This window comes from Sarcophilus harrisii, chromosome 2 (assembly GCF_902635505.1).
Source record: "Sarcophilus harrisii chromosome 2, mSarHar1.11, whole genome shotgun sequence".
NCBI classification, from domain to species: Eukaryota; Metazoa; Chordata; class Mammalia; order Dasyuromorphia; family Dasyuridae; genus Sarcophilus; species Sarcophilus harrisii.
This window is the reverse complement of record NC_045427.1, coordinates 330,399,125-330,412,522: the sequence shown is the minus strand read 5'-3', so window position 1 is coordinate 330,412,522 and position 13,398 is coordinate 330,399,125. Positions and strand designations below refer to the sequence as shown.

Sequence of the window (13,398 nt, the reverse complement as noted above, 5' to 3'; positions counted from 1 at the left end):
GAATCAGTGTCGATAAAGATCTTCCCCATAGCTCAAGGGCCTCCTCACATGCACTTCAAGACGACTGTCTTGGTGGGCAGATTCTGAGGCATTTTATACTCTCTGTATTAGTTTAAAATGTAATTTCTTTATCTCTTGCTGAATTTTGTTTGCAATATATAGAAATGCAGATGATTTATGTGAGTTTATTTTATATCCTACATCTTTGGTAAAGTTATTTCAACTAGTTTTTTAAGTTGATTCTCTAGGATTCTCTAAACCCCAACCAATATATACCTACAAAAAGTGATCACTTTTTCTTCTTGTTATTCTCTCAAATTCTTTTACTTTTGCTAAAGTCAACATCTAGCATTGAAGAGTAATAGATACCCTTGCTTTACTATTGATCTTATTTTCTAGTTACCCTGTTAACAGATAAAATGTTTGCTCATTGTTTTAGATAAAGGTTTTATAGCATTTTGGTGTACTGTTCAACATGAGTGTCTCTTGTATGTTGTCAAGTTTTTCTTGTAGTTCTTAACATGGTCAATTATGATTAGTTTTTTTCCCAAAAAATGTTGAGCCATTCTTTCATTCTTGGTAAAAATTCAATTTGGTCATAATATATTATTTTGTGATATGTTGCTGTTTACAGTGTTCTTGTTGAGTGTTTAAATTGTTTCAATATTTATTAGGTTTGAAATTTTCTTTATTTTCCTTAGTTTAGATATTAAGACCATATTTCTATCTTAGAAGGATTTTGGTAGAATCTTTTCTTTTCCTTTTTATTTTTCAAGTAGTTTTTAAATGCCTCGGGGAATTCACTTCTAAATCCATCTGGTCTTATTTTTTTCCCACTTTGGGAGCTTTATTTTTTGACTTGTATAATTTCTTTTTCAAGATTGATTCAAAATAATGTGTATCATATTTTTATATACATACATCCTTTTCATTTATATTGTCATTTGTTCAAAATTGCCTGTTTATATCCTCTTAATCTTATAAATTTGACTCATTTCTATATATAATTGAGAAATAAGACTTTTGTCATAAAAACTTAGTATAAAGATTTTTTTCCCTTGTTTTCTAATTGCCTTCTAGTTTTGAGTACTACAATGGTTTTGTTTGTACAAGACCATTATAATTTAATGTTAAATTCAATATATGCATACATATTTATACAATTATCTTGCCATACGAGAAAAATCAAATCAAAATTTGATCAAATCAAAATTAGTCAAAAGAAAATGATAAAGTAAAAGGCAAGCAGACAACAACAAAAAGAGTAAGAATGCTATGTTGTGAACCACACTCAGTTCCCACAGTCCTCTCTCTGTGTGTAGATGTCTCTTTTGATTATAAGACCATTAGAACTGGTCTGAATCATCTCATTGTTGAAGAGAGCCACATCCATCAGACTTGATCCTCATATAATCTTGTTGCTGTGTATAATGGTTTCCTGGTTCTGCTTATTTCATTTAGCATCAGTTCATGCAAGTCTCTCTAGGCCTCTGAAATCATCCTGTTGGTTGTTTCTTATAGAACAGTAATATTTTATAGCATTCATGTGCCATAACTTATTCAGCCATTCTCCAACTGATGGGCATTCACTCAGTTTCCAGTTTCTTGCCACTACAAAAAAGGCTGCCACAAATATTTTTGTACATATGGAGGGAACTCCTTTAAGATCATCATTATCTTTTCCTGTCATCTTAGTGAATCTGAGAGGTGTGTAGTTCACCTATACTTTGACAAAAGGCATTATTATCACTCACAAAAAAATTATGTTTATTCAAATCTCTTTTCTTTTCTGCTTCTCCTTCCACTAAAAGATAGGTATGGAAAACATATGATATGTATAGATGTAGTTAAATTTATGTATAGATATATAGTTAAATTTAATATGTATATTAATGTATGTAACTATGTATATGTATAGCTATAGTAACTATATGTATATGTATAGATATAGTTAACTTTAATCAGAATTCTAGAGTATGTAAACTCCTATCAATTCTAGTTGATGCTTTTGCAACAAATTTTTTTTAAACACATGATTTGTGGGAAAACAACAGGAAATTTTGCATAAGTTTTTAAGACAAAAATATCTTCTTGTCTTAATATAGACTAATAACAGATTATTAAATTTGTAAATGTATAAGCTTTCTCTTGTTCTAGTAAAGAATTTTAATTTGTATTTTTCTTTATTAGATATCAGACATCCTGAAGAACTCTCTCTCTTGAAAAAACCTAGAGATCCAACAAAGAAAAAAAAGAAAAAACAAGATGAGCAGTCTGAAGATGAGGCACTTGAATTAGAGGGACCACTAATCACTCCTGGATCTGGTAAGACTTTGAGGACAAAGTGAAAGTTATGCAGTGTTTTGACATTTCTCTAATCAAGTTTGACTTTTAGAGCATCTTTATATGATTATAAGTAGTGTTAATTTCTTTTTCTCAAAATTGCCTGTTTATATCCTCTTAATCTTATAAATTTGACTCATTTCTATATATAATTGAGAAATAAGACTTTTGTCATAAAAACTTAGTATAAAGATTTTTTTCCCTTGTTTTCTAATTGCCTTCTAGTTTTGAGTACTACAATGGTTTTGTTTGTACAAGACCATTATAATTTAATGTAGTCAGAATTATCTATTTTACTTCTTATCCTTATCTTTCATTTGGTCTTAATCTAGTTTTCTTTCCTGTGTTCTTTCTATAACATGATGTAAATTCCGTGAGGGCAGCTACTTTATTTTTTTCTTTTATCTGTATCCCTAAAAGTTAGTACAGTTCCTGATACATAGGAAGGTTAATGAAGCTAATAAATCTTTTCCTTTTTTCCTATTTATCTATATGATTACATTTAGCAAGTACATAAGAGAAGGCTATGGATATAGCTTTGTTAGATTTTAACAAACTTGTTAAAGATTTTTGTACTGTTCTTGCGGACAGATGTAGACTAGATGTTGTTGGAGTTAGATCAGGAGTTCTTAAACTGAAGTCTATAAACTTATTTTTAAAAACATTTTAATAGGTATGTTCGAGTAGAATTGGCTTCTTTTTTTTGGTAACTATATAAATACATAAAGTATGCATTTTAAAAATATTCTGAGAAAGGTTGTAGAAAGGTTTCATACTGCCAAATGAATTGTATGCCCCCCAAAAAGGTAGAACCGTCTAAATTAGAGGGATTCAGAACTGGCTGAAAGATTAGATTTGGAGAATATCAAGTAGAGTATATCTGGGATCTCTTCTTAGCCATTTGCAATTTAACATTTTTTAGCTGTGATTTGGATCAGATTTACAGATGGCACAAAATTATAAAGGATGACTGTAATTAGAGGATACCCAGGTTCTAAGAAGTTCTTTACAGGCTGGAGAAATGGGCTGTATCTAATAATATGAAGTTTATTAGAGATAAATCTAAAATTATTATACTTGGTTCCAAGAAGATCAAATTCACAGGGATAAAATTAAGGAAGTATTCATATGTAAGTCATATATTTATTAAGCAATTACTATGTGTCAGGCAGTGTACTAAGTTTTAGAAACAGAAAAAAATGATAAAAACAGCGTACTCTCAAGGAGCTCACAATCTAATAGGGGACATGGTATGCAAACAATTGTATACAAACAAGATGTATACAGTGTAAATGGGATATAATCATAGAAATAAGACACCAGAATTAAGGGTGATGAGGAAAGAGTTCTTGTAGAATGTCAGACTTTTATTTATTTATTAATTTTTGGTATTTACTTTTATAAGATTTTGATTACCATTTTTTCCTCCCTCTCCTCACCCCTTTCCAAGGTGGCAGTCAATCTGATATAGATTATACATGCACAATGATATTAATCAGAACAAAAGAGAAAAAAACATGAGAAAAAAAAAACACAAAGTGAAAATAGTATGCTTCAATCTGCATTCAGACGCCATAATTATTTCTTTGAACATGGATAGCATTTTCCATCAGGAGTCTTTTAGAATTGTCTTAGGTCATTGTATTGTTGAGAAGAACAAAGAGCAAACATCTATACAATATTGCTATTACAGTATACAATGTTCTCCTGGTTCTGCTTACTTTACTCAGCATCGGGTCATATAAATATTTTCAGGTTTTTCTGAAATTTACCTGCTTGTCATTTCTTACAGAACAGTAGTGTTTCATTACATTCATATAGCACAATTTGTTGAGCATTCCCCAATTTTCAATTCTTTGCTACCACAGAGATATAAGATAAACACTGTTGTCTGGATCCTTTTCTAATTTTTAATATTCTCTTTGGGATATAAACATAGTAGAAGTATTGCTGGGTCAAAGAGTTTGCACAGTTTTGGACATAGTTCCAAATTGTTCTCGAGCATGATTGGATCAGTTCACGACTCCAACAACAATGGATTTGTATTACCATTTTTCTGTATCCTCTCCAAATTTATCATTATCTTTTCCTGTCATTTTAGCCAATCTGATTGGATCTGAGATGGCACTGCAAAATTGTTTTAATTTGCTATTCATTAATTGTGATTTAGAGCATTTTTTTTATATAACTATAAATAGCTTTAATAAAACTGCCTATTCATATCCTTTGACCATATATCAATTGGGGAATGACATGTATTCTTATAAATTTGACTTATTTCTCTATATATTTTAGAAATTAGGTCTTTATCAGAAATACTGACCATAATTATCTCCCAGCTTTCTGCTTCCCTTCTAATCTTAGTTTCATTGGCTTTGTGCAAAAAACTTCTAAATTGGGTGTAATCAAAATTATTCCTTTTGTATTTCATAATATTTTATATCTCTTGTTTGGTCATAAATTCTTCCTTTCTGGCAACCTCTGCAGCATTTTCTACTTGACTATATAATTCTAGAATTTACTGTTTTGCCCTCTAGTTCTAGGATATCAGGTCAAAGGCGTGAGTCTGAGTGATTGAGGTGTTAGGGAAGAAGCATCACTTCCTTTCTTCACCAAAACTTAACATTCTTGTTTGATCTGGGCCTCTCAACACCTCCCTTCCAGTACTGGTCCACTCTGTAGGCCAGCTGGATGTCTTAGTAACTGGACCTGACCATCTCCAAACAGAAAAGGCCTAGGTGGGAAGGAGAGATGTCCTTTATGTTCCTGATGGCCAGTGCTTACCAGGACATGTTATTTCAGAGTGTGGGTGTAGACTTTTCCCAGGATGAGTGGTTCCCTGGCCTAAACATAGAAGAAATTGTATCATGAGGTGATGCTGAATAAATACAGGAACCTGGTCTGCCTAGGACTTGAAGTTTTCAAACCACATGTTTTTGAGTAGTTGGAATGAGAAGCACTTTGGATGTCACAAGGAAATATCCAGAGAAGCTGTAGTCCAGATTGAATGATCAGCCTGGATATCAAAGAGTCACTTCTGAAGCTGAACTTCTCCTTAAGAAGACTCATCCCAAGAAAGATTTATAAGTGACAATGCTTAATTGAAAGAAGCTTGTAAATTTGATGCCAGATCAGAAAGACAACAGGGCAGTAATGAAAAACTTTCCCAGCAAATAAAAGTGATCCAAAAGAAAACTCTAGATGAAGTGAAAGGCAATGAATATGACAAAAATGACACACTTCATATCAGGGCCAATACTTTTTCTGTCACAGAGGGTGAGCATAGAAAAAAGTCTCTATGAAAGTGTTATTTATAGAAAAAACCTAGGACCACATTCAGACCTAAAAAAGAAATTTGATAATAGGACTTCTAAGAATAGGTTATTTTTAGACATAATGAACTTAATGATTCTATAAGTTACAATTCATATCTTACTGAAAATGACAAAATATATTCTAGATGGAAATCTCATGAATGTAGGGAATGTTGCAAGATCCTCTTATCAGAATTTATTCTGCATCAGAGAATTCATAGTGGAGAAAATTCTGCCATCCAATTAGTTAACTAATGTGGGAAATTCTTCTTCAAAAGCTTCTGCTTTTTCTTTTTCTGAAACTTTATGAATGTAATGAATATGAGAAGATCTTCATTTGGAGTAGAAACCTTATTTTCTATCAAAACATTCACATTGGAGATGCACCATATGAATGTAATGAATTTGGAAAGACTTTCTGCAGAAGTACAGAACTTATTTTCCATCAGAGAATTCATACTGGAGTGAACCCATATAGATGATATGACAGATGTAAGAAGCTGTTGGCACCCTTGACTGTAATAGGGAAGTTAAGAAGAGGAGAAGTTTTTGCGATATACTATAAATTCCTTTTTGTACATGTTGAGTTCAAGATGTTTGTGAGACATTCAATTTGATATGTCCTATTGTTAGAAATATGAGACTGGAAGTCAGAAAAGAAGTTAATATTAGATAATTGGAAGGGACAGTCATCTTCATGGAAATGAAATTGAAGTGATAAATAGAAAACAAAGAGTTCAGAGAGAAAAGTACTCAGAGGGGAGGGAGGGGGAAGGTTGGGTAGGTGAGGGGGTGTCTTCCTTTCTTGGCAAGTTCTGCTTGGATAAAGATCCAATAAAGGAGCAATCAGACAGGTAGGAGTACCAGAAAAGAGCAGTGGTACAAAAACAGATAAGTGAATATTACAAAGAGGGCAATTGGTAGTAATCAATTACTAGGCTTGAGAAAAAAAGCCATTTTATTTGCTGAAAAGATCATTTCTAACCTTGGAGGGAGCAGTTGAATTATTGAAGCCAGAAGCCAGACTGTAGAGAGTTCAGAAGAGAATGGGAGAAAGGGAAATGGAAGTACCAAATGAAGGTAGATGTCTTAAGAAGCTACCAATAGGATAGATATGGGACATTAGCAGTGTTGGATATGTCAAATGAGGGTTGTTTGAGGATGAGGGAGACATGTAATGGTGTCCTGTTAGTCACTGGCCATTAGGAACATGGGGGCTCTCTCTCCGTCTTCCTCTAGGCCTATTCTATTTGGAGATGGGCAGGTTGTAAGGAAGCAGCCGATAGATAAGGGGAGATTGAAAATTAGTGAGATAATGGAGATTGTGGGGGGGATACTGTAGAAAAAGATAGGCTGGAAAAGGATTACCTGTGCATGTAAAAGAATTTTCCTTGACAAGGACAAAAGGTGAAAAAGCATCTAAGCCTTGAGATAAAGAGGAGGGAACAAGAATTAGCAATAGGTGAATGAGCTCAATTTTTTCAGAGGTTATATTAGGTGAATGTGTTAACTAATTGGATGGCGGAAAGGGGAGGTATGGAAGATTTAAGAACGAATGAAAAAATTTGGAAAATAATATTTGGTGAATAGAATATGTAGTAAATTGATTAGTAGAAAGGTATAGTAAATATTGCCTCTCAGTATGAAGGCTCACTTAGATGTGGCATAAATTTGTAGTGGACCCAGTCAGTATGTTTTGTGATTTTTTTTTCCTGCCCCCAGCTTCATTAAGTAGTAGTAGTGAAAGCAGTGGATAGTCGTAGTAATCTAGATCTGAATCTAGGCAGGGTAGTAGATTTGGAACACGACATTAAGGGGTAGAGTTGAAAAATATAAGAAGTAAAGTAGCAGAGAGTAGAGGTGATAAGTGGCTTTTGTATTGTGACAGCCGGGATTCAGAATTACAAGGATAAAAAGAATATGAGGGAGTGTTAAGTAATGAAGAATGAGTCTGTGGTAGAGTGTCATTGGGGTGAGAGTTTCAGAGGGGCACATTTGAGTGTGGTTAAGGGATATGAGTGATAGTAAATGAAAGAGTGGATTGAAATGAGAGTGTAGAATCATTGGGATGAGAATCATTAGGAGTTGGTTTCATTCTCTGTACCATTTTCTTGAAACTCTCCATTTAACATCTGTGATGGTATCCTTCTAGTTTTCTCATGCCTTTCTGTTGCCCCTAAATGAAGGTACTAATTACTCAATTTTCAAGTTTCCTTAGCAGTCACACTTAACTTTAGCTTCAACTATATACAAAGTACTTGTAAATCTAGATTTCTGTTTCTCCCTATCTCTCAAAAGGGAATGAAATATAAATTCCTACAAGAGGATCAAACAATGTCCATCAGAATTGATCATCATATAGTATTGTTGTTGAAGTATATGATGATCTCCTGGTTCTGCTCATTTCACTTAGCATCAGTTCATGTAAGTCTCGCCAATCCTCTCTGTATTCATCCTGCTGGTCATTTCTTACTGAACAATAATATTCATATACCACATATTTATTCAGCCATTCTCCAATTGGTGGGCATCCACTCAGTTTCCAATTTCTAGCCACTACAAAGAGGGCTGCCATAAACATTCTTGCACATACAGGTCCCTTTCCCTTCTTTAAAATCTCTTTGGGATATAAGCCCAGTAGTAACACTGCTGGATCAAAGGATATGTACAGTTTGATAACTTTTTGAGCATAGTTCCAAATTGCTCTCCAGAATGGCTAGATGTATTCACAATTCCACCAACAATGTATCAGTGTTTGGACTTTATTCCTGACCATTCTTGTGGTGTTTATCCTGCTAAGACCAAGGCTGGTCCCAAGTTCCTCCAGAAAGCTAGCCCGAACATTACAGGAAATGCCATCAGTTTCCAGAGAGAGAACTATAGAGAATGCATGCAGAATGAAGCATTCTATTTTCATCTTTTTTTTTTTTCCTTCTATTTTTTTCTCATTTTTTTTCTTTTTGTTTGGTTTTTTTCCCCTCCCATTATGACTCATGGAAATATGTAAAATATGAATATATAGATATAACTAAAAATAAAACATAAAAAATAAAGAGTAGAGATCAGGAAAGAGATGAGGACTAAATAATTTTTTGAGGATCTTCAGTAGAGATGATACTTGAAGCCATGAAGAGATGAGATCAGCAAATAAAGAAGAGAAAAACACAAATGCTTGACAGATACAACTTAGATGAAGATTCTACCAGCAGTACTGAGAAAGAGCAGTTATACTGGTAAGCGAACCAGAAGAGAATAGTGTCATGAAAAGCTAGAGAAAAGAACTATCAAAGAAAAGAGAGTGATTATCAGTGTCAAAGGTTATAAAGAGGTCAAAAAGGAATGAAGATTGAGAAAAAGGTTTTGCCAAATAAGATAAAACATCATTATTAACTTTTGAGATATCAGATTCACTTGAATAATGAGATCAGAAGCTCCACTTTAGAGAGTAAAGAAGAGATTTAGAAATAAGCAAATAAGAGGTTCCTAATGTAGATATCTTTCTAAGGGAATTTTGCTGCTACTGGGAGGAGAGAGAAGAGATAATAATTAGCCAGTAGCTAATTTGTTTGTTTTTTTAGAATAATGGAGACAGCAGCAGTTTGCAGGCAATTCAGAAGTATCTAATTAAAAAAGGGAGAAGTTGAAGAAAACTGAAAGAATGAGGATATTATACTGGAATATCGGATTTAATGGCCATTTCATGATATGATATGACTTGAGAGGGAGATAGTAGCAGAATGCATCCTGATAATATGAGATAAAAAGGAGGAAGAAAGAAATGAAACAACAAATAATCTCAAATTTTTTTCAGTAAATTACAAAGAAAATTCCCCATATGAAGTTTTCTTTTCAAATAATCAAAGCTATCTATAGCCATATGAAAAAAAATTCTTTAATTCACTAATTTTCTTATTAAAGCTTTTTATTTTCAAAACATATGCATGGACAATTTTTTAATATCGACCCTTGCAAAACCTTGTGTTCCAAATTACCTTCTTTCTCCCCATCTCCTCCCCTAGATGGTAAGTAATCCAATATATATTAAACATTTTTAAAAAATATGTTAATCCAATATATGTATACATATTTATACAGTTATCTTGCTGCACAAGAAAAATCAGATCAAAAAGAAAAAAATGATAAAGAAAACAAAATGCAAGCAAACAACAACAAAAAGAATGAAAAATTTGTTATCATTCACACTTAGTTCCCACAGACCTCTCTGGGTGTAGATGTCTCTCTTCGTCACAAGAGCATTGGAACTGAACTGAATCATCTCATTGTTTAACTCACTATTGACTGGAAAAATGCAAAGGAAAACAATTGTGAGTTACTATTTCATACCCATTAGATTGGCCAATAGGACAAAAATGGAAAATGACAAATGGTGGAGGGGATATGGAAAAAATAAGACATTAATTCATTGTTGATGGAGTTGTGACTAATTTAGCCATTCAGTAGAACAATTTGAAACTATATTCTAGCAATATCACTACTAAGTCTGTATCCCAAAAAAGAGAAAAAGGGAAAAGGGAAAAGATCTGTTATGTGCAAAAATATTTATAGCAGCTGTTTTCTCGAGGTAAAGAATTATAAATTGAGAGGAAGCCTATCAGTTGGGGAATGGCTGGACAAAATATAGTTTGTGGTTGTGATGGTCAGTTGTTTTTCCAATGAAGTGTTTTAAATTTTCTTTTATTTTTTCAGTTTTGTTTGACTGATTATTGATGTCTCATTAAATCATTCACTTTCATTTGTTCAGTTCTAATTTTTAGTGAATTATTTTTCTCAGTTAGCTTTTTTACCTCCTTTTGCATTTGATCAATTGAACTTTTAAATGAGTTGTTTTGTTCATTCGATTTTTTTTTTTCCATTTCACCAATTCTGTTTTCAAGTAGTTGTTTTCTTTTTCCATTTTGCTAAATCTACTTTTTAAGAAGTTGTTTTCTTTAGAAAATGTCTGTTTCCTTTTCCAAACTTTCCTGCAAAGCCTTCTTTTTTGAGTTCTTCCAAGAGAGCCTTTTGAGTTAGAGATCAACTCATCACCCTTTGATATTTTATCTGGAGGTGTTTTGCCTTTAGTGTGCTCAGGATTGAGATCTGTTCTTCACTCTCTCCATAATAGCCATATATGGTCAGAGTTCTTTTTGCTTTTTTGCTTATTTTTAAAGGTTGAGGTCTGCTCCTAGTGCAAAAGGGAGATTGTCCTAAGCTTCCTCTAAAGGGCAACAGGGGGATCGTGGTGCCAGCTTCCTTCCTGTGCTGAGTGGACATGGCTAAGACCCACTTGCTATGCTGAGGTTTATGGGCTCACTATTTGCTTTTTGTAGTTGTGTTAGAGGTTTCACTGCTAGTCTGTTGATCTACTGACTTTTGAACAAGGACAGAGTAGCCATCACTGCTGTATTTTAGCTAAGAACCTCCCACTAGACTCCCCACATGGGACTCTATACTCTGGGGCTGCACCTGTGCTAGGTCATGTCCCTCCCTGCCCAATTGAGACATACCTTTCCTGAAATCTTTCCAAGATATCTTCTCCTGGAAATTTGTTACACTTCAAATATCTGTGGGTTCTGTCAATCCAAAACCTGTTCAGAGGCTTGATGTAGTGTTGATTCTGAGGGAAGCCAGAAAACACTCAGGCAAAGACCTGTCTACTTTCCATCATCTTGGCTCCACCAAGATTTTATACTTTTAAAAATTATTGTGCTTCTATCCAAGATCCCCTTTCCCTCTGGGATTCATATGGGTTATATATCTATGAATTTTACTACATTAGAAATTAAATTGTATTAATATTTTTAAATCCCTTGAACTTCACAAATCCCTGGGGAATCACTGACCTAAATCGGAATAGAGTTCAGATTCCTTGGTTAGACTTTACAGAACCTTTACAAAGTATTTCAAACCTAGAAACTTATTTTTATTCTAATCAATTTCATTTAAACGATGGTTATTTACTGATTTCATCTTTTTCCATCTCTGCTGTCTCTCATAAGTGGGACATATTTTACATAATAGTAATAATAATAATAATAATCTAATATTTAAGGCTTACGGTGTACTTTACTTACTACTTTAATTTCCCCCTAATAATTCTGTGAAGTAGGAACTATAAGCATAATTTTCCTTATTTTGCAGTTCAGAGAGTAAATTGGAATCGTTCTCTTTCTTCAAGGTTCATCTCTGGTTCCTCATCTTCCTTTTCTGCTTTTTCTAACTTTCCTCTACTAAATGTAATCTTTTTCCTCAGACTTTTTAATAACACTTTAGTTTTTGCCTAGATACATTTTATATAGAATAAGATTTCTTATATATTTATTTTATGTCCTTTTTTTTCCCCCTAAGGCAACTGGGGTTAAGTAACTTGCTCAGGGTCACACAGCTAGTAAGTATTAAGTGTCTGAGGCTGCTGAATTTGAACTCAGTCCTCCTGACTCTAGGATCGATGCTCTATCCATTTGCACTATCTAGCTATCCCCTGTAAGTTGTAAACCCCTGAGAACAAAAATTTTATTGATTTAGGCTTTTATGTTCCTAGTGATTTACATAATACTTTATAGGTAGGAAAAACCTAAATCTATTGAATTGAATATATGATAAAATCTTTTTGGAATCAATATTACAGAAAAGATCTGTTATTGATCAATTATCAACTGCTTGTAAGTTATCTACATATTACTACAAATAGTTAACTGTTATTCTGGTTGTTTTTAATTCCAAGTAAAATTACTGAATAAGTTACAAGTATTGCATAGCATTTCTGCCTTTAATATTTTTATATTTAGTTTTTAATGGATCAGCTTCTGGAAACAAAGATGAACCCTATATAACTGATTAATGTTAATTTATTAAATTTTTTTTATTTTGAAACAGATTGAGTGACAGTGGAGTGTTTTATTAGCTAAAAAAAGTAATAATCCCTTAAAAGTGTTGACTTCATTTTCTGATGCTTTGTGGTATTTTTTTTTTTGAAATTTTTACTTTTTAAGCTCCTACAACTTGCTCCTCAAAAGACTTAAACATCCTTCTTCATAATATGAAAATAAATGTTTGTTTCTATAAGATTATGGTAGTGTGACATTCTGGCAGGTTCTACCAAAAGAGAAACATTTTTATTATGGTTCTAATTAATGATAGGCTATATTTGCAATTTTCTCGATCAATCCCACTATCCATTTTCCAGTCCCTGAGATTGGGAGGCACCCTAACCTACTCTCCCTTTCTCCCACCCCCTGGTACATCCAGAGGATCCAGATCCTGGTACATCTGGAGGATGATCCTAGCTTAAGTTAGAAATAGAGGAGAAGCCATTCTTTTAGTACTAGTGTTATCCTTCTGATGTTTAGAGAAGCTTCACCTGCTTAGGAAGGACAAAAAAACAACTAAAGATTAATTAAAAGTTGTAGGCACCTAAAAAGACAAAAGACATATGTATAATTGTTCTACATGGCTTGTAGTATATTACCATCAATGAATTGCTTTCAGTAGTAAGTATTACAAAAGATATAAATCGACTGGATGACTGATAAAGGAAATAGATTTGTCATGTAGAAATAGACTCAGAAAAAGGTTTTCTTTCATGTTCAATAGAGGTTCAATATCTAGACATAGACAAGTACTACCTAGAATGAGAAGGCATAGATGGATTGAAATCAGTACCATTGAAGGGAGTATATACACTGATGACATCATATCTCTTAAATTATGTTCTCAACACTTCCTTTCTATAGTTATATTT

At 33.2% G+C, this 13,398-nt stretch overlaps 1 protein-coding gene across 4 annotated transcripts in view; it reads left to right on the top strand.

The window, feature by feature from the left end:
• The window catches only part of FERMT2 (fermitin family member 2), a 95,655-nt gene that overhangs the window by 41,196 nt on the left and 41,061 nt on the right, over nucleotides 1–13,398 (top strand). For all 4 annotated transcript variants that reach the window (XM_012549293.3, XM_003756419.4, XM_031952841.1 and 1 more), the window contains exon 4: nucleotides 2,191–2,325. In XM_012549293.3, the coding sequence (XP_012404747.1) occupies nucleotides 2,191–2,325 (135 nt within the window). The remainder of the gene's footprint in view (nucleotides 1–2,190; nucleotides 2,326–13,398) is intronic.